Source organism: Caenorhabditis remanei, chromosome II (genome assembly GCF_010183535.1).
Source record: "Caenorhabditis remanei strain PX506 chromosome II, whole genome shotgun sequence".
Taxonomy (NCBI): Eukaryota; Metazoa; Nematoda; class Chromadorea; order Rhabditida; family Rhabditidae; genus Caenorhabditis; species Caenorhabditis remanei.
This window is the reverse complement of record NC_071329.1, coordinates 12,147,699-12,168,743: the sequence shown is the minus strand read 5'-3', so window position 1 is coordinate 12,168,743 and position 21,045 is coordinate 12,147,699. Positions and strand designations below refer to the sequence as shown.

Genomic DNA, 21,045 nt, shown 5'->3' with positions numbered 1-21,045 from the left:
TCCTTTTCTGAGCATAATTGATTCCCATATGCTCCATCATTTTTGGTGCAGAAGGCAGACGATGGATTCAAAAACAATTATTCATGTTCTCCAATTGCTCTTTTCTTTTTATTTATTTCTCATTCTTATATCTAAACACGAAAAGAAAGGGTTAATCTCAACAAATTTCAGATGAGATAAAACCGAAAGTCTTTATTACAATTCCACGTAGAACAATAAGAGACACTCCACACTACATGATTACTTGCCGCCGGTCTGTAGGTAGTTTATCCCAATGGAATCTTCACAAAATAGATTGAAACAAAAAGTTTCAGGTCAATGGGTGTTTTTGTGCGTCGCGACAACATCAATCTCATCACGAATCATCGACGATCAATGGGACAGCGGCAAGCAAAGCAACACATGCAGGTACTGTATTTATCTTTGGATTTTGGAAGGTATAATTTCAGTTTCAGGCTGGCGTCAAACTCTATCATCAACGACATTACGCACAGGCTATCAACAAATGGAGACAGTCTTTGAACAGGTTGAAGTGAGATCTTTCTATCCCCATCTATCACTTTCACTACATTTTCCAACTTACAGCAATGCAGAAGATCGTTTCATTACTCTTGGATATCTTGCACAAGCCCTCTGCGACCAGGGAGAATACGAAGGAATGCTTTCATATGCTTTATCACAAATGCAGTTGGCAACAGACCAAAACGATTCAGCAATGAAATGCGAGGCTTTTCTAAATTTGGCCAAAGCATACGAAAGATTGGCTGACTTCACAAAAGCACTTCAGTATGGTAAAGCGTCGTTAGAACATCCTTCGATGGATCCGAGAACACCTGGATATGCACATTTGAGTACGTGACAATGTTCACAGTCCTAGAAACGAATTGAATTGATTTTCAGCAATAGCACTTGCACACTTAGGAATGTCACAATTTCAACAATGTCTGGAAAGTTTTGAATCGGCGATGAATGTTGCGAATGAGACTTCCGATCGATTATTAGAATTACAAATTTGTGTTGGATTAGGATCACTTTTTACGCTTTTGAGGTATTTTCGAACATTAAAGACACTCAACACTCAATTTTTTATTGTTCAGGGACATCACAAAAGCATTAATATTCCTGCGAAATGCTCTTGCAATTGTGCAATCGGTTACTGTAGATGATGTTCATGCAAAATATCGATGCCTGATACTGTATCATTTATCAGTTGCATTACGGATGAAAGGAAGTCTTGTTGACGCAAAAGAAGCTTGTGATGTTAGTTTTTATATTCTGAATGTACATTCTCAACTCGGAATATTTGTAGGAAGCTTCACAGCTGGCAGTGGAAATGGGAAATCGAGCGATTCATGCAAGGTGCATGTGCAGTTTAGCTGATATCTATAGGGAACTAGGAGAGAGTGAAGCAAAGGAAACTATCACGGTTTGTAGAGTTTTCCTTGCTTTCTTATCTTTTCTCTTTTCAGAAATCATGGGCGAGATATGAAGATGCTTATCGAGTAATGAGAGGAGCTAATGATAAGATGGGAGAGGTAAGTGTATTGTCAAGAATATTTATTCAAAAGATCATTTCCTTTTTCTAACAACCGGAACTCTGTCGAAGCTCATTGAGGGGTCTCAATCTCTTTTCCCATCAAATAACTTTTACGACTTTCCCATAAATCTCAGAACCTTGTGGTCGGCAATATCCAACCTAGACATCACAAAACAGATTACATTTTCGGGGAATTTTGAGTATAGAAGGTTTTTTGCAGGTGTTAGTACTTTCTTCTATGGCAAAAAGTGCATCGGAAAGTCGATCTCATTACACTGGTCAATGTGAATGTCAAGCGATTCAACTGAACAAGAAATGTATTGAAATTGCGAATCAAATAGGTTGCAAGGTAGCAGTTCAAAGTATATTCGACAACTTATGCATATATTTCAGCATGTTGTTTTGAAATGTCATCTTCGACTCGCAGAACTTTATTCTCAGTTGAATGATGATGATTCTGAAGAAACAGCAAGAAGAGCGGCATCTCGTTTAACTCAGGAAATGCAACTGTTCTGTAATTTCTGTGGTCAGAGATATGGATTGAAAGATGAAAGTCTCCAAGCTCTCAGATGTTCACATATTTTTCATGAAAAGTAGTATTATACGTCAAGACAATCAACTTATTTTGATTTTCAGATGTCTACACACATATTTACTGCAGAGGACAGATCAAAACTGTCCGAAGTGTAGATGTCGTGCAGTGTTGTCTGATAATATTTCAATACGAAGTTCTATTGCATCGACTGCGGATGTACAGAGTCCCAGCAGTGAGTTTTAATTTTTAAACAACATTTGACAAACTTCTCAAATCGTTCGTTATATTAAACCGGTTGATACTATTCCAGCCTCATTTGCTCCACCAGGAGGCGTTGCTACTCCTCTTGTCTCGGCAGCAGCTGAACTTGGTGATATAACTCCACAAGCCACCCTGACTCGCCGTCCGCAACAAGATAAAATACTCCGAGGTGCTGAGAAAGATATTGATCGAGTTGATCGAAGTCTGGCCAGATTGAAGTCACAACAAACAACGGCCAATTCGTGTGCTGCAATAGCAGTTCCTTCTCCAGAAGTCCCTTCAACGACAACGTCTGGAGCATCAGAACCAGTTGCATCAACATCGAATTCACTGCCTTTAAATCAGACAACTGCAAACCACAAACCGCCTCCGCCTCCAAGGAAACCTTGCTGTTCACAAGTAACTGATTTTAATTTCATAACGATGCTATCGTTATATTCTTTCAGGCTGCTCTTCCCCCATCATCAATAGTTGCCCTTCCACCTGCAATGCCATTAGAAGAAGGCGGACCTCTGGTGATAACACATACACCTACAGTAACAGATGTATGAGAAATATCTTTCCAGTGAACGTATTCTTTCATTTTGTGATATCCCTTATCTTTTTTGATAGGAACCATCTTTCTTCAATTTCTAGTCTTCAAACATTGTCACCCACCAGTTTCTTTCCTGCTCATTTTCACTTTTGAAACTAATTTTCTGATTTTCTTATCAATAATTCAAATTTCATAATTCAGTTTTAATTTCGGAAATCTTCATATTTTTCATGTTTCTTCTAGAAGTTGTTCTAATTTTTATTTCAGATCTCACTCAATTCCTTTGTTTCAATTCTTTCAAACTCAAATAACACTTTGTTAATTGTCTCAAAAAACGGCGACGTGCAAAAAAAAAGTAACACTTATCTCCTAGGCGGAAGGCATGAGTTATCCCCCAAAAACAGGGAGAATTTAAGAATAGGCTAACCCTGGAATCTGAGGAAATGAAAATCCTGGAACCTAGGGAGGACACATCACGAAAAATCTTTCATTCAATCAATTACCATGTATAGAATTTTCTATTATAAAAAGAGAATAACCAGTGATTAAAACTACGGGTCGAGATGAGATGAAATTCATGAGCGAGGCGGTTCCTGCTCGAGTTAGACAATGCGTATGTCTGTCTACTTCTTCCATGAGCTCCAGCTCGATTGAAATTAAGTTATTCAATATGACTTCGTGCTTCGAGGAATTTGAAAACATCGTCCGGTGCTCGAATCCGAAATGCACTGCGCATTGTAGTCAGTTGTATATGATCAATATATTTATACGGTCTTCTTTTTTTGCTTGAAGACTGGCAAAAGATGTATGTGTAGCAAACCTCTGCATTGCATTCTTCTCACTTCGAACTTTGGTGATCTGGAAAAATAGTTGGTAAAACATTCAATTATACTCTGGAATCAACTTACAACTAGCACATCATGAAACAAAAAGAGCTTCATTTTAGGAAATTGACTCAGTCGTGACGATGTGCTGGCAATTGGCGAAACAACAAGCTCACGAATGAACATTCTGTTGGCGGCAACCAGGATCGGCTGAAATTGAAAATATTTTTTCGAAATTGAGTTCAAATTATCTCACCGGAATACTCTCAATGTCTGTGAACTTGCTGAAGTGGCAGATAAGGTTGTCGTTCTTTTCAAGAATTTTGTTTGCGGTCCTTAAGGAATTGATAGAATAGATTAGAGTTTAGAGCTAATAATATCTTACTTGAGAACCTCATCAATGGCCTTCGATGCCAGCTCAGCTGTACTCTTCAGCTTCGAATCGGATTTCTTTGCGATCTCATTGAGGAGAAGAACAACACTCGGCAGACGTTGAACTAGCTTGATCATTAAATCAGCCAGTTTCAACCTATGGAACTCGGGACTGCTTTCTTTCGCTTTACAAAAAGTGTGAAACTTCGAGTTTTCCTTTTCGTGTTTATCAAACAATCCTCTGATGGTATCGAAATAGTTCAGATATTGTGGATATGCTCTTTTCATTTCTTCTTTCGCATCAATCCAAACTTGAGAAAAGTCGAGGTTTATATCATCGTGTTTACTCCCATTTGCAGCAGAGAGAATATTGTTTGCCTCATTTAAAACCGTAGTCAGCCTCTCGTAAATTTTCTCGTGGAGCTCAAGAATCGGTTCAAACCTTCCAAAGATCATCGCAACGTCTGTTCTTCTCATGAACCCATTCTGCGAAATCTCCGTTCCCAGTGCCTGTTTGAACTGAAAAACTTGTCTTCTAGGATTTTTGAATTTATGTTTTACTAACCTTGACAACAAGCTTCAACAGATCCACATAGTTCTTCTCTGTTTCCACCATTTCCATGCACACGCGTAGTCTTTTTGAGGGCTGACGTGGTGACTTGAACACGTTTTCTTCATCATCCTTGGAGTATATGTTATCAGGCGTCATGTTTGAAGACGGTCCCTCTCCACTGCAGTCTAACATCGATGACAAAGATCTCGAATTTTGTAATCGACAGGATTTTCCAAGTGGACTATTGATATCCCTGTTGTCAAGTGATTTTCGGAGAAGACTTCCAGTTGGAAGAGCAAAGTGTGAAACAGATCGGAAGTGAAATCCCCACAGAAAAATGTGTATTCACTCCAATCAGAGCCCAGCTCGTCCAGGTTCTCGTAGGGAACGACTTCTACTTTTCGCTTCTGCAACTTGGATGGTTAGTGAGGTTTCTTATGGCTCATAAAACTAACCTCTTTTTGTTGATTAATCATGTCAAATATTTCTTTGTATTCTTCAATATCTCCTTTCCAAACAGCTAACTTTCGCATGCTTTTCGAGTGCTGTTTTGAGTTGGTGTGTTCGATATCCTTGTGGGGGCGGGGTTGCCCTGGTTTACATTAAATCCAGAACATGCCACAAAGACAGGTCACGTCAAAAATTCATTCGTTCTCGTTTCTTAGTTTTTTAACTCAATCAAGATTTGACCACGTGTAAAAAGGCTTTTCAAGTGGGAAGAGAAATAGATAGTTCTGAAAGTTTTTGAGAACTTCTTGCTGATTTTTAGTTCACAGATGAACCAGGTCATTGCAATTATTTGTTTTTTCCAGTTGCGTTATAACACTTATTTCGACATCAATGAGAACGAAATGCTGTTTTCTAATTTCTGCAGTTTCTACACAACGATCTCACAAAAAATAAACACATTTGAACTCTTGATCTGTGAAACTCCTTCCTCTTCAAAATGGTTCGATTCTGAAAATGATTCTGATATTTGTAGTCATCATAATTGATCTCTGCAAACCCTCTTACGCCACTTTTAAAAAAAGTTTTTGTCATCGTCTCTCCCTCTTAAAAGCATGAACTTTGTCCGACAGTCTCTCAACTTTCCGTCTCCAAACAAAAAACCATTTCCTGACTAGAGCACTATAAAACAACCAACCCAAGTTGAGGACACTAACTGATAACTGTATTTGTATTCGACAAATTATAAATTTGAAGATGGAACAACACAAGCTATCAACGTCCCTTACCCGGATTCTGGAGTTTATGAAAATTATATTCTTCATTATCCAGATGCTACGTAAGACCGTTTCAATTTGTTTTTGAAATCTGTTTCATTATTATAGAAGCACTGAAATTCTTGACATCAACATTGATCAATTGTACAGTGAAGTGATGGTTCTCACTGATGCGAAAATTGAAAGGTGAGGTATTTGATCAATAGGTTTTTATTATTGTCTAATCATTTTCAGAGCCTATGAGTACATTCTCGAAGAAAGAGATCCAGGAAACTCCACAACCAATGTTCTGATTACTGTCGGTGTTGAGTGAGTTCTGTTTTTACACGGAACTGAATGTCATTTTCTTTAATTCAGTGATCAAGCAGTATTCGATGGAAGTGCCACATCATATCTTCACCAACTTCAAAATGATTATGGTTTTCGTTCCATCGTTGTCTCAATTGGTTCACAAGCAAACTATTTGGGTGACTTGGCTGAAAGCAAGGATTGGTATTTCACTGCAACCGAGTCCAACTCCCAATGGGTCGCTGATCAGATTTCCAGAATTATTTGTCATTTGTAAAATGTTTTTATTCCGATGTTTTGTAATAAATCATTCATTGCATACATTTCATATAAAAATAGTTTTACTTCATGATATAAAGAAAATTGACAGTTTGTAAACAGTTGTGTGATCAAAATGTCTTTTCCTGATTACAAAGTCTTACGTCACCAACTCTTGCCTCATTAGTATCAATAGTTTCCAAACCCGCTTACAAAACATTTTATTGCTTTTTTCAGTTTGATAACTTGGCACAAACCATCATTACTTCCCCTCACCGTCAACGACAGTACCTCTTAAAATATGCACACCAACTAGTTAAAAAATAATACTAATATATAGTTTCAGATTTCCAGCTTTCAGCTCGTAGTTATAAAGTTTTTGATTTACAGCTTCAACACCTGTCGGCCCATCATGTGCAACTCCGTACACGGGAAGGATTGTGACGGTGTTCGAATTGAATGCAGTTCAACCAGAACTCCAGGTACTACAGATAATTGAGAATAATATCAAATTGTTAGATTTCAGGATGTCGTCACATTTGTCAGGAATAATTCGTACAATTCTGCCAATTATGATTTCACTGGTATCACTCAAGCAATAAATGTTCCTTATGGTGATACTGATAACTATGGTACAGATATTCAAAACTTTGGTGATTCTAAGTAAGTCAAGTGAGAGAATTATTTTCTATACTCTAGTTTTCAGGAGTTTGATTGATCTTCAAAGCAATATTGATACTTTGTTCACGAATGCAGATTTGATTGTGAATCCTTCAGTTTCAGAGTTTGTACTACTTCTAGCTGATTAGTTCATAACATATTTTTTCAGTGGACTTGCATGGCTGCGCATTAACAGAGAACCGCCAGCAGGTGGGTCGAATGCAGTTATTATTGTAGTTGGCTATCAGTAAGTTCATACTTTTCACTTCATTTCGTGATGAGAGAATACTTTCAGTGAGGATGACAACTTTGGATTGACTTCTAATTACATTAACCAACTGCATGCTCAAGGATACAAGTTCATATCCGTCGCAGTTGGAGCAAATCATGGAAACCTCTCCGCGATAGCAGATAAACCCGAATGGTACTTCCAAGTTGGCGATTCAAATGGACAGTCCGTCGCCGATCAGATCTCCTCAATTCTTTGTAGTTGTAATCCATCCACATCTACAGTCCCGCTGGCTTCTCCAGGTACCTCAACTGCTATGCCGACTATTGCTCCTGACCAGTGCTACTATCAATCGAATGTTGCCGTTGCGTTTGAAACGTCTAGTACAACTAACGAAATTGATCTCCAGATTCAAAATTTCATAACAAATAACTTGTTCTTCTACAGTGGCGCACCATACATTCTTGGTAACAAAACAGATACAAAGACAGAGGTTTGTTGGATTTCTCATTAAAATGTACATTAAAATGTTCAATTCCAGCTTTCTTTGGTTCCATACCCTAATGAGGATCAACTTATTCCATATATGACCTATGGAGAAGCTTCAACTGCAACTGAAATCAATACTCTGATGAGCCTATTCCAACAATTATCACAAGGACCGTCTTCAATTGCTGATGCATTCAACATTATACCCAAGAATTCAAGAATTGGACCACCAGGATTTGTGATTCTTGTGGCTAACTCGTAAGTTTTATTTAAAAAATTTAATTATCTTATCGTTATTTTATTTCAGAGCGGACTCTGTTCAGAATGCAATTGCTTCTGCTACAAACCTAAAGAATCTTGGTTTCAAAATTATCACAGTTGCATACAAATCGTCTGGATCGTTTAAGGACTTATCATCTGATCCAAATTACAACTTCCAAATTCGTCAAGATGCGGATCAAAGTGCGGTCGCAATGGCTATAGGAACCATTTTGAGTGAGTTGGAAGTTATTTTTACATGAACTTTTTAGAGGAAAGTTCTTTTTAACATTTGACACTTACCACATTTTCAGATTCCTCTTATTGTCTTCAATTCCTTCTTGCCAGCGCCTCTGTTCACTAGCCGATCATATCGGTAACTGTAAACCTAATATGCAATAAACAAATGTTCTCTAGCTTCGATGTAAACGAATAATATTCGTTTCTAATCAAAGATTTCAACAACTGGTTTATTGGTTCAATTTTTTTTAATGTTTAAAACAACAAAGAGAACCAAAGAGTAGGGCCACGTAGGATTCTCACCTACACTTTCGGCAGACGGTATTGAACCTAATTCCGGTGTTCTGCATTTTAAACTAGTGGCCCTAACTCTTTTGAGACGTCACACACAATACAACAGAAGAACCTACAATTAAGAGAGAAAGAGGAAACGGGAGGAGAAAATAAAAGAGAAAAAGAATCAATTTAGAGGCATTTTTGGAGCAGATGTCACTCGCTTTCCTCGAATCAAAGTTCAGCTCGTTTCTCATCTATACTCCACATTGATGACTCGGGTAACTACAGGGGTATGGGAGTACCTTGCCACCAACAACTTGAATTCAATGTTGTGTCAAAAAACAGGTGGAATTTCATCCGCGCAGCTTGTAGTTTGAGCTCCGCCCACAACTCCAATCATTCTCACCTTAATAATCAACTATGGGAAGTTCCGAGCTAACGTATGTGCAGTTGAAATAAGAAAGAACAAATGAAGAATTTATGCAGAACTTCAAGTGAAACTTGAATGAGATACTAATTCACGTAGACAATGCCAATGCATGGTCTAAAACACTCCGAAAAAATACTGCAAGAAGCGTGAAGACGATTTTTTCACTTTTATTTTTTGCGCTGAAAACAGATTACCGTAGAAAAAGGGCAATATGAAAATATCCGAGTTGGACGATACCAGGTTCAGTTACATGTAGAAACCAATTGCAAAATCGGCGATCAAAGTTCTTCTCTGTTGTAGTTGGAACCAACTTCGGAGACTTGTCTCAGATTGCCGATAAACCAGAATGGTACTTTCAAACTGATCTTACTAAAGAACAAGTCAATCAAATCGCTTCAATTCTTTGTAATTATGGTGAATCGGTAAAATAACTTTTTATTCTGCTCTAATAAATACATTCATCATCAAGAAAACATAGTCATGAAAAAGGCGGAATCGGAGACACCCTCGAATAAGTTACACGTAGTTGACAGTTGTGAAATAAGTCAATAGACACAGAAGATCAGAATGATGTTGCACAAGGTCCTGCATAATAATCACATTCATGTTCCGGATATCTTCGGAAGTTCTGAGGAGTTCTGTGACTTGATCTTCCGTTATTTCCTCCAATTTCCATAAACTCTGATAGATCGTATGGTGTTCTGAAAAAAAGAAGAATAAGACTCATCCTTTCAATATTTAGTTTACGGTCTCGCAATTGGAAACATTGGGAGGCCCATGTTGTCCGGATGTCCACTTTGTCTTCCTGTATTCTTATTTCTATTCATCACTGGACCATTTCCAATGTTTCCGTAATTATTTCTGGGGTTCTTCTCTCTATTATTCGTTGTTTTTCTTTGCTGTTCGGGAAATTTGATCAATGTTGGATGGCTGAAATATTTCAAAACGTATTCAGAAACTGAGTAAGTCCAATCAAAAAACTCACACGGGACCCATTCCATTTCTATTCATGTTTCCATTATTCATATTCCCTTTTCCCATGGTTTTTGGCTTTTTCGGGTATTTTCGATAAGATTGAGATGCGATTTCGGACTCAGGTAGTGTGACACGTGGTAACTGGAAATTCATTTTGATATTGGAAGTTTATAGATTGAGACTAACTGTGGGTGCTTTATCCATTACATCTGGAAGTACTCCATTTTTCGCGAGTCTATCCACATAATCATCAACGAGTCTTTTCACATCGTACTTCGATGCGCCCATTTCAGAAGCACGAAGGACTGATTTCTAGAAACATTGATTGGAAGGCACAAGATTCGGTGAAAAACTAACTAGGAGCTGTTGATACAATTGTTTCGGAAGAAGCTGAGCATAAACTGAACATTCGTGTTTCTTTGCTTGATATTCTGCCAGTTCTGGAACTATTGAATGCCATTGCTCCTCAGTTACATGCCCGTATACATATCGGTTCGATTCTTCCAGTACCTGGAAAGCAAGTTCGGAAATATATGATATTTAATATGAAATTATCTTACCTGTTCGGAGTTGGATCCATCAAACTTGTTGTGCACTATTTTTCTCAATTCAGTTTTCTGTTTATCATTCAGAAACCTTTCCAATACAGACTTCGGACCAATGCATCCACCAACAATGAAAGAATATGAAGAAATAGGTAGAATTGTTAAAAATAAATAAATAAATCTCATTCTGAAAATTGAATTAAGTCTCCAAAAAGGTTTCAGGAATGCCCTAATGACAAGGCAAATCTAATATTTCTTCTCCGACGAACACCAACAACAAAAATGTGTCTTCTTTGCCTTCTATTGTCCATTTTTCTATTTCCCACCGCAAATGCATCCGTCCATTTCTATTTGTTCTTTTTGTGCACCCAAACCTGACACCTTGCTCTTTTCTCTCTTGGAGGAGTGTGTTCTCATCAAATGCAAACTTTGATCCATCGTGTTATCTATTTTATCATTTTGATCAATCAGATCATTTTTTTCAGTTTTCATGTGTCAAAAACTGAGAAAAAAATAGTCGGAATGAGCTGAACGTGGCGACAGAAAGAACTACTGATCTTGGATGAGTTTGATTGGGAAGATAAAGAATCTCCTAACATAATATATCGGCAATGATAGTGATGTTTCAATTTCAGATTATCTTCTTTTGCCTGGAACAAAGTTTGCAGAGCAAGAGGCTTGTTCTGATGAAGTCAGTTGAAGATCTTGCCTAAATAGAACTTCACTCTTGTTTCCCACGGTAACTATCTCGATTGTGTCTCCAATTTATACATTAATAAAAGTAAATTCTCCTTCCACATCACATCATAATATTTAAGGAATATCATGTCTTCCTGAGAAATGCTGTCATCCATCCCAAAAATAGAATTATCTCGGGATTCATAAAACAAACATGACGTTATATTCCAGGTCAATATGTGTATGATCTTCGACACATAACTTAAGTGATATGAAATTAAAAAAAGGATTCAGAACAATATATTCAGAATGGCATCCGCATTTCAAAAAAGAACCTTGCATCTCTCGGAACGGTATTTTCTGAAAAACAAGAACTTTAACTTTATAGATTGATAGAAAACTTCGTAAACCCTTGTCGCATCACTGAACTTCTTCCTTTAAAATATTATTTCCAGCTCACTCAAAACTGACTCATTTTCTTGCGAAACCTCCTCAGAACCTTATATATACATTGAGAGTACGCAAACACTATCCATTCCAACAACGCCACAACTGACGCGCATTCCACCGAACTCCTTTTTTATCTTGAATACCATTTAATGTAAGAGTAATTTCATAATAAGACAAATAGCAATATGAAGTGTTAAATTTTCCTAAAAATGGCAACTTTCATAGCCATTTTTTCAAACAAAATGTGGTTCATATGTGTTTATTCAACGTCGAAAATCAATATTATGTTTACAGAGAATGCCCACGAGTGTCCGAGAATGAATCCGACAGTCCAGATGAAGTCAATGGGAGCAATATTCCTTGCAGGTGGAATCAAGAAAATTTTAGATGACAGAGATATCAAACGGAAAGAAAATTTACAGTTAAAGAAAGCATGCGAATGTGTTTTGGGTGAGTTTTTATACACTTTATAGTAGGGAATTCTGATGAAAAACTTATCAAAACTATCAAATTCATGTTTATGGTGCATCTATTTTCAAAAAAAAAAAACACAAATCAATCTTTTAAAAATGAATTAAACTTCAATACAAAAGAAAGTTATGATTTCAGAAGATCTGAAAGCTGAAGAAGAACATAAAACAGAAGCCAGCTCATCTTTCGAAGCTGACCATTATTTCCTATCATTAGAACTTGCTTGCAACTCAAAAAGTCCTGAAATCGTTGTATCTTCATTGGCTTGCATCCAGAAACTGATAGCATACGGTTATTTGACTGGAAATGGAGTGGATACATCGAATCCTGGAAAGAAATTGATCGACCGGATAGTCACAGCAATATGTGCTCCGATAGTAGCTCATGGAGCAAATGAAACTGTTCTCCTCAATTCAAATAAAGCAATTCTCGAAGTGGTTCTTTCTAGTCATTGTGAAGTTCATGGAGAGTCTCTAATTCATGCTGTAAGAACATGTTTCAATATGTATCTGACATCAAAGAACAAAATGAATCAAGCAACATCCGAAGTTACGATGAAGAGAGTAATCAACACGGTAATTGAAAAATTGAAACAATTTGGAGACGTGAAAGATGATGAAACCATTGTGAGGGAGGTTGTTGAGATGTTGGTAATATCTACAGATGAAATGGTAACTTATTTTAAATCTTGGTTTCCAATGAAATTCATTTTCAGGAGTTGCAACCAGATGGAAGAGCCGGAATTCATAAAGGGAATAGAACGAAAAATAATGAGAAAGAAGACCCATTGAGTTTTCAAAACGTTTATCAAGAGGATGTATTCTTGGTATTCCAAGAACTTTGTATACTCTCACAGATCGAGGAAAACGAAACGACAAATGAAATGAGTCTTCGATTCAAACTTCTTATTATGGAAATTCTTCTCGGAGTTCTTCAAACTCACTCGGTCGTTCTTCAATCTTCTCAACCATGTATTACAGTTATGAAGAGGGTATTATGTATTGCATTGACTCAAAATGCCACACTTAATCCAAATATTCAAGTTTTCGAGAGATCTTGTGACGTTTTTGTGGTGCTTTTGGATAAATTCAAAGCACATTTGAAAGCATCAATTGAAGTTTTCTTCAAAGATATTATCTTGCCAATTCTTGTTCTTGATGCGTATTCATTCGAGCAGAAAATGATTGTCATGAAAACAATCGGTTGGTCTTTTTTTCTGAATTTATGATAAAAATGTTGAAAATTTAGAAAAGATCCTGACAAATCCTCAATCCGTTGTCGACATGTATGTGAACTATGACTTGGGATTGACATCTGGTAATTTGTTCAAGTTAATTGTGGAAGAGATTTCGAAAACGACTGTGTTGACAGCTAATGATTATACTCCATATGCACAAAAAGTCAAGTGAGAACATCTGTTTTCAACTAGTTTTTACGATCAGAACATATTCAGAGAGCGTGAAATGAGGTTACTTGGTTTGAGTTGTCTTTCAAATATACTTCAATGTCTTGCCGATTGGTGGCAAGTTTGTGAAGTTCAACAAATAACAGATGGTATGATGGGTACTCATAAAACCATATAATGTCCTGTTCCAGATCTCGATGAGGCAACCAATCAAAATAAAATCGAAAAGACTACAGTTCAAACATTCGAAGCGTTGAAACAGCAAAAGAATCTGCTGGAACAAGGGATTCAAATCTTTGCTGAAAAACCCAAAAAAGGATTGAAATTTCTTCAAGACAATGGATTCGTTGGAGAAAGTGCGATTGACGTTGCCGATTTCATGATGAAAGAAGAGCGATTGGATAAGACACAAGTTGGAGATTATCTTGGAGATATTGATGATTTCAATATATCTGTTATGAATGCATACATTGACATACTAGACTTTTCATCAATCGACATACTGGCAGCTCTGAGATTGTTCTTGGAAAAGTTCAGATTACCAGGTAGACCTTTTCTTGAGTGAAATGTTCGTTTGTAACCGTTTCTTTTTAGGTGAAGCTCAGAAAATCGACAGATTGATGATGAAATTTGCATCAAGATATATTGACTGTAACCCGAATCAAGAGATCTTTGCATCTGCTAGTGCTGCATATGTTCTCGCCTATTCAATCATCCTTCTCACCACTGATCTTCATAATAAAACTATCAAAAATAAAATAACAAAAGAAGGATACTTCAGTATGAATAGAGGAGTCAATGATGGTGCCAACTTCCCTGAAGAACTTCTCGTTTCTATTTTCAATGACATTTCCAAAAATGAAATAAAAATGAAAGCAGGAGCAACCGCACTTCTAAGATCGAGAGTCACTCCAGGACAAGGCGCTTTGGCGACATATGAGGAGAGAAAGAAAATGGCTGCGTTGGAAATGGAAGCAATGTCACAAACTGCTAGGTGAGAATCATCTGGAAAACCTAAAAATCTCTAATTTTTGGATTTAGAGCTCTAATGGAATCGGCATCAGACACACATTCTCATTTCACTCCGGCACAACATCAACATCATGTCAATCCGATGTTCGAAATGTGCTGGGCGCCATGTCTTGTTGCGTTTTCAATGGGAGTTCAGTTGTCTGATGATGAAGAGGAATGGTCACTTTGTCTGAAAGGTTTGAGAGTTGGAACACGAGCAGCCTGTGTTCTTCAGGAGAGAAATGGAACAGAAGAGAAAGAACAAAAAGAGAGAAATAAGAGGAAAGAAGCATTTATTAAAGCGTTGGTTGGATTCACTTTGCTGGCTGCTCCAGGAGCAAAACAGGCTCCATTATTGAAAAAGAATACTGATGTCATTCATACTCTTCTACTAATCGGAAAAGAAGATGGAGAATATCTGGACGATAGTTGGATTGATGTAATGAGATGTATGAGTTCACTCGATTTCATGCAACTGATTGGAGGAAAACTTCCTGATATTCCAATGAACGAAGCAACCATTCAATCTTTTCAAGAAGCGTTCTCCTATACTTTTTCTCAATCAGTCGTCGTCCCGATTGATCGTATCTTTACGGGATCATCTCGTCTGTCATCCGAAGCAATTATTCATTTTGTCCATGCTTTATGTGAAGTCTCGCGAGAAGAACTAGCGTATCCAGAGGCTCCACGGATGTTTCTACTGGGAAAAGTTGTGGAAGTCGCTTTCTACAATATGAACAGAATCCGGTTCGAATGGGGACGGATTTGGAATGTAATTGGAGAACATTTCAATGCAGCCGGATGTAGTTCAGATGAATCAGTAGCTTGTTATTCGATCGATGCATTGCGACAACTATCAATTAAGTTTTTAGAAAAGGGAGAACTTCCCAATTTCCGATTCCAGAAAGAGTTTTTACGTCCGTTTGAAGTGAGAATTCAGATTATCACCAAACTTATAATGAAGAAAGTTACTTCAGGTTATGATGAGAAACAATCAAAACGCGGAAGTTCGGAATCTAGTTGTGCAATGTTGTACTTATCTCGTGAAAGCTCATTCATCATGTCTCAGATCTGGATGGCAGAATATATTCTCAGTCATGACGATTTCCTCAGGAGATGAATCGATGGAAGTTGTGAAAAGTGCATTCCAAACGACGTCATACATTGTTGAGCATAGATTTAAACATGACTTTTTGTGGATATTAGAGTCATTCCAAGACGTTTTGAAATGTTTAGAAGAGTTCGCATGTAATCCAAATCTTCCTGGAAAGAATACTGAAGCGATTCGTTTGATTGGATTGTGTGCAGCGTAAGTTACATAATTGACAGTAGGCGAAGAAATTTTTTTTCAGTTCTGTTTCGGAAAACAGTCACAAAATGAATGAAGAATCTCACAGTGATAGCCAACTGTACAAAGGATTAACTGCTGATCAACACATTTGGCTACGTGGATGGCTTCCGATATTTCTGAAATTGAGTAGTATTCTGAATGAAAGCAAATCAGACGTTCGGAAGCAAAGTTTGAATGTTCTATTTGAAATTATGGAGAAATATGGATCAGAGTTCAAGGATGAATGGTGGAAAGACCTGTTTGATATCATATTCAGAATATTTGATCCATCGAAAATAGAGAACCATAATAGTGATGTGAGTGCCTGAGATAAAATTTGATCTAAAATTGATTTTTCAGAAACAAGAATGGATTTCAACCACGTGTAATCACGCGATGCCGAAAGTTGTAAATGTTTTTACAAAGTTTTTCACACAATTATCTACTGAATTACTTCCAATTATCTACAAACAGTTTTCAGTTTTCATTCAACAACGTATGAGCTTTCAATTTCTATCCTCTTCAATAATTATAATTATTTCAGAAAATGAACAAATTGCTCTGTGCACAATAAGTTGTTTTGAGACACTCATCTCTAAAAACGGAGAAAAGTTCACTGAATCAATGTGGGATCAAACAATTGAATTGATTCGAGACCTTTGTTCAACACCAACAACAGACTCTCCATTGCCTCTGGAATTTTATGTTACTCGATACGAACTCGTCGATTCAATCAGTCGAATAGTACTTGGAGACACTCGAGAATCTCTTCAACATCAAAAATCTGAAGAACTTTTTCTTCATATTTCTCCACAATCTCTTTTGAGAATTTGTGATGTTCTTGCGGAAAGTTACAGAATGGCAAAACTAGAGAATCCTAACAAACCTAATTTGATAAAGTGAGTAGTTTTGGAGTCCTTATTTTGAAACTACTGTAACATTTTCAGACTTGAGACTAGATCACTCAGTACAATGCTTTCAATAACTGTCAGACTTCTCTATGATTTACGAGCTAAAGAAATATCGGAAGAAGTTTTCAAACGGGTTCTTGAGTGAGTTCTTTCATTCGCTAGTACTTGATAAAGTCTAAAATTTTCAGAGTTGTTTCACTTTCCTTCGAAGGATACGGATCTGCCAAATTAGATGAGACTCGAGGTGCCTATGGAGATGTTGTTTGTGAGCTTCTATCAGAATGTAATAGCCTTCCAAACGAAATGATTTCGTTGCTTGGTTCAGAATTCCCATCAAAGTATGTCTCATTTTCTAAAAACGTCCCACATATTTGTAATTTTCAGACTTTGCGATCTCGTGAAAACGGTCAAAGGACGACGAATGCGAGATCTGCTTTCCGATTCATTGCGAAAGCTAACACACACGAAGAATACCAACTAGTCTTCAATTATTATGTGATTCACTTCGGTTGTGCTCTAAAATTCATTTCTCCCGCTGGTTTTTTTCTGAAAGTGTATCATCGATTCATCTTCTCAGGGTCATATTTATTGAATGTATATAAAATATTTGAAGTAAAATTATGTTCATTGGGGAAAATTAGATGGGTCTTCATAGAAAAATGAGTTATAGATAATTGGAATTATGCTACATTAAAAAATATGATTTCTAGGGAGATATAGTGCTGGTCTCAGAGATTTTTCAGTCCACTCCTAACCCAATCACGAACAAAACATGGGGTTTCATTGGAATATTCAATAAGGTTTAACACTTTAAGCCGCGAACTCTGCACTGAAAATCAGAAGATGATATTCGAGAGAAAAATACAGATCATGTGGAAATGGACACGGATTACGGTGCTGTGCTGCATAATAGTAGTTCTGAATGAATCAGTTTCTCGTTTTGCAACTCGAGGAGTTGAGTATATATGAGAAGTGAATGTGTTTGCTGTTATCGCAATCAAAAACTTTCTATTCAGTTTAACATTTTATTCAACTGGCTATCCTTATCTAACTAATACCGATATTCTTCTGATCTTCAATCTATTTTGTGGTTTGATGTTTCCTTTGCATGTTATTTCCTTTTCATTTTTATTTCGAAGACCATAAAAAAGATAAGTAATGACAAAAACAGATGTTTGGAGTAATCAAACATCAAAACCGCCACTTGAACTACAGTATATCAGGTATTTCCAGAATGAAATGTTTCAGATATAAATCTGAAACTAAGTCGGTTCACTGTCAACTTATCAAAAATCTAATGTTTCTAGAATTCTGGATTCCATTATGACGAGTGTTTATTTGCAAATCTCTAAACAATCCAGACTTTTTTGAATACTAATTTCTCGTTTCTAGTTCATATAAAAGTAGAAACAAGCCACGCCTTCAGAATGTATCCAATTTGTCGAACACTTCTCCCACTTTTCCTATCCATCAACAGTTAATCAATCATTTGAAGTTTATCAATCACTTGAAGTGATATTTTCATTGTTTCATTCTTTTACTATCATCACAAGAACCTATTGCAAACGGACCAGTTGCCACCAAATCATTTGATCTTTTAATTCAGTGTCATCCCCCTCTTTTCATCATTTGACACGTCTGATTCGGTAACATCTAGTTCTCAGAACGTACCCAAACACTTTCATTTTTTGATCACAAATCACTTCCTTCCTTTATCATCAATTCAAGTGATATTGTCACAGATATCATCATCATTTCAGCATTCAGTTTTCATTAGGAAACTTCTCAATTCTATCACTTTCAGCATCCTTTTTTCCCACTTAATCTGGCTGTCATCTCATCAAAAATTCAACAACTGATTCCATCTGAAAACCATGAGTTTCGACTATAAACAAACCGATTTTGAGGTTACTCTCCACTTTCCAAATAAAACACAAATTCTTATTTTCAGATCGAGAATTTGGGAAATAAACAAGAAAGATCATGGATGTGTTGGGGCAAAACTCGGTTTTTGATATTGCTCATCGGGTGAGTCTAGCTAGAAATTTCCAGATGTCAATCACGTGAAAAATGAAAACATGACCGTATGAAAACTAGTGAAAGTTCATCAGTAACATCATCATCATCTAGTGAAATGATTTCAGATTGGTTTGTATCACATGCACAAATGCCAACATGATTCTGATGAATTTCACTGTCATTTGCATGAATGACGTCATCAGTGAGCAAAAAACTTATACGAACGGAACACGTTAGTCAACAGTGATTTTTAAAAGTCATTTGATTTTCTATCTTCTTTTTCAGACTGGTTAGAAAAATCATCCGATATTTCACTGACGTTTTCTGCAGCAGCAGTTGGAGCAATATTCGGAACGATTCCAGCAGTTACATTCATTGCAAAATATGGAATACGGTTAGAGGGAAACTAATTTAAAACTCAATTAAATAGATTTCAGAAGAGTTCTGACTGTGTACGGTATACTATCTGCTGTCGGCACAATTCTGATGCCATTGGCAGTGAATTATGGGTTGATTACAGTGCTTATTGCTAGATTGTTTCAAGGAATTGGTGCATCCGTTTTATATTCTTCGATCGGTACAATTTCTGAATCATGGAGTCCGATTACAGAGATTGGAACTTTTGTGGCGTTTCTTTCATCTGCTTTTCAGGTATTTCTTATCATATCAGTTTTAGTTCATCTCAGAAATTTTCAGATTTCAAATATTGTAACCATGCCAACAGCTGGATTTCTTTGTGAATCAGCTCTCGGATGGCGGTCGATTTATTACATTTTTGGATGGATTACTGTAGTTTTCTATCTCGTTTTCTTTTGGTATTACAACGATGCTCCGGATAAGCATAAGTGAGTTGGCAGTACGCCAGAAACCACGTTTTTGAATTCATTTTTTTAGAAACGTAAGCTCAAATGAGCTGAAGAAGATTCGCGACGGGAAGATAATCACATCTTCGACATCGAAAACTGTACAAAATGTCAAATTTATTCAAGTTTTCACGAATTGGGAAGTTTTTGAAATCACTTTGGCGGTGCGTTTTCCTCATCTGAAGCCTTCTTATTCAACCGTTAAAATTTCAGATAATTGGAGGAAGTACCTCAGTCATTTGTCTCAATAACTATGGACCTATTTATCTAAATAAAGTTATTTTTTTGAAAAGAGAGACTTCTCTGAAATCTCGAATTTCCAGGTTCTTGGTTTGAATATTCGTGAAACTGGATATTCAAATGCAATTCCTTATTTCTTCGCAGCAATTGTAAAGTTCGCTGCAGGACCAATAACAGATAAACTTGCTCATATATCTGAAAGAGTGAGTTTGATCCAATCAGTCATTTATTCTTTTTTTTATTTAAATTTTACAGATTCGATTAATTATTTTCGCATTGGTTCCTCAAATAACAATGGCCATTGGATTTCTGATAATGTCGTTTGTCAGTTCTGAAATTATTTTCTTTTGACGTTTAATTGTTTTTCAATTCAGACAACTCATGTGATCATTGCTCAGGTTGCATATACATTTTCTGTAGTTTTGGCAGGTTTGAATGTAATCGGAATGGTTAAATGTGCTCAAATTGTGAGTGTACTGAAATATCAATTCATTGAAATCTTCCCGATTACAGGTTGCCGAAAAGCATTTGACACTAATAATGGCAGTAATATCAATGAGTTCTTGGGTATCCGCATTCATACTTCCAATCGTCATCGGCGTGATTTGTCCGACGAATTCTCACTCCGAGTGGTCCCGTTTCTATTTATTTGTTGCTATTTTTGTAATTTTGACGAATCTCCCATTTCCGTTTCTGGCCAGAGTCAGCGGAAGGAAACGAGTATCTCCTGAAACGAAATTTTGATTATAAAGTTTTTGCTTGCACGGAAGTCTTAAAACGACAACAATTTATAAATCTACACCACCAAAAAAACACGAAAAAGAAACATTCGTTTCACTTTGCTCATGTTCATCTCATTTCGAGAAAAACTATGAAAACCAAAATGTTACAGATTTTCAGAGATGAGAGAAAGAAATGGGGTGAGACATACAAACTATACGGGGGACGGAACGGGGATAACACTAAAGAGGGAAGAACACAGGGAATTATGAATCAATGATAACATGAAAAATCCGCAGGAAATAATCTGGATGGTCTCAGAAAATTAGAAACGAATAACATAGAAAAATAACCAAGGGGACAAAAAAAACAACGATGAACTGTAATAAGCAGTGATACAATTTGTGTTTGAATTCAGTTTTCAATATGTTCAATTCTTAATAAAAACTGAAACATGAA

At 36.7% G+C, this 21,045-nt stretch overlaps 6 protein-coding genes across 6 annotated transcripts; 4 read left to right on the top strand and 2 right to left on the bottom strand.

The window, feature by feature from the left end:
• Window positions 1-318: 318 nt before the first annotated feature.
• GCK72_006320 (uncharacterized protein) lies at window positions 319-2,884 on the top strand (the record flags this gene model as incomplete). The annotated part of the gene is made up of 12 exons (XM_003113814.2): window positions 319-408; window positions 456-532; window positions 586-851; window positions 901-1,048; window positions 1,098-1,260; window positions 1,310-1,426; window positions 1,470-1,535; window positions 1,758-1,886; window positions 1,931-2,130; window positions 2,174-2,304; window positions 2,383-2,732; window positions 2,780-2,884. 12 exons carry the CDS (start codon window positions 319-321, stop codon window positions 2,882-2,884), a joined length of 1,842 nt encoding a protein of 613 aa, XP_003113862.1.
• Window positions 2,885-3,609: 725 nt separating this feature from the next.
• Window positions 3,610-4,809, bottom strand: GCK72_006319 (uncharacterized protein; the record flags this gene model as incomplete). Its single annotated transcript, XM_053725575.1, has 5 exons — window positions 3,610-3,726; window positions 3,777-3,902; window positions 3,949-4,027; window positions 4,078-4,583; window positions 4,630-4,809. The coding sequence occupies 5 exons, from the start codon at window positions 4,807-4,809 to the stop codon at window positions 3,610-3,612; spliced, it is 1,008 nt and encodes a 335-aa protein (XP_053589769.1).
• A 145-nt stretch (window positions 4,810-4,954) lies between these two features.
• Window positions 4,955-8,386, top strand: GCK72_006318 (uncharacterized protein; the record flags this gene model as incomplete). The annotated part of the gene is made up of 13 exons (XM_053725574.1): window positions 4,955-5,042; window positions 5,821-5,902; window positions 5,949-6,026; window positions 6,075-6,149; window positions 6,198-6,394; window positions 6,777-6,868; window positions 6,913-7,049; window positions 7,093-7,170; window positions 7,216-7,293; window positions 7,342-7,768; window positions 7,817-8,022; window positions 8,072-8,259; window positions 8,337-8,386. The coding sequence occupies 13 exons, from the start codon at window positions 4,955-4,957 to the stop codon at window positions 8,384-8,386; spliced, it is 1,776 nt and encodes a 591-aa protein (XP_053589768.1).
• A 1,144-nt stretch (window positions 8,387-9,530) lies between these two features.
• GCK72_006317 (uncharacterized protein) lies at window positions 9,531-10,674 on the bottom strand (the record flags this gene model as incomplete). The annotated part of the gene is made up of 6 exons (XM_003113623.2): window positions 9,531-9,669; window positions 9,716-9,898; window positions 9,954-10,084; window positions 10,130-10,255; window positions 10,301-10,453; window positions 10,504-10,674. 6 exons carry the CDS (start codon window positions 10,672-10,674, stop codon window positions 9,531-9,533), a joined length of 903 nt encoding a protein of 300 aa, XP_003113671.1.
• A 1,184-nt stretch (window positions 10,675-11,858) lies between these two features.
• GCK72_006316 (uncharacterized protein) lies at window positions 11,859-17,225 on the top strand (the record flags this gene model as incomplete). Its single annotated transcript, XM_053725573.1, has 15 exons — window positions 11,859-12,066; window positions 12,226-12,758; window positions 12,803-13,289; window positions 13,336-13,492; window positions 13,541-13,641; window positions 13,684-14,037; window positions 14,087-14,486; window positions 14,534-15,431; window positions 15,481-15,812; window positions 15,856-16,150; window positions 16,194-16,329; window positions 16,378-16,732; window positions 16,781-16,885; window positions 16,933-17,082; window positions 17,129-17,225. 15 exons carry the CDS (start codon window positions 11,859-11,861, stop codon window positions 17,223-17,225), a joined length of 4,608 nt encoding a protein of 1,535 aa, XP_053589767.1.
• Window positions 17,226-18,618: 1,393 nt separating this feature from the next.
• GCK72_006315 (uncharacterized protein) lies at window positions 18,619-20,610 on the top strand (the record flags this gene model as incomplete). The annotated part of the gene is made up of 12 exons (XM_053725572.1): window positions 18,619-18,651; window positions 18,696-18,772; window positions 18,889-18,995; window positions 19,049-19,157; window positions 19,201-19,414; window positions 19,460-19,608; window positions 19,658-19,790; window positions 19,840-19,902; window positions 19,950-20,069; window positions 20,122-20,190; window positions 20,241-20,333; window positions 20,380-20,610. 12 exons carry the CDS (start codon window positions 18,619-18,621, stop codon window positions 20,608-20,610), a joined length of 1,398 nt encoding a protein of 465 aa, XP_053589766.1.
• Between the last annotated feature and the right edge of the window lie 435 nt (window positions 20,611-21,045).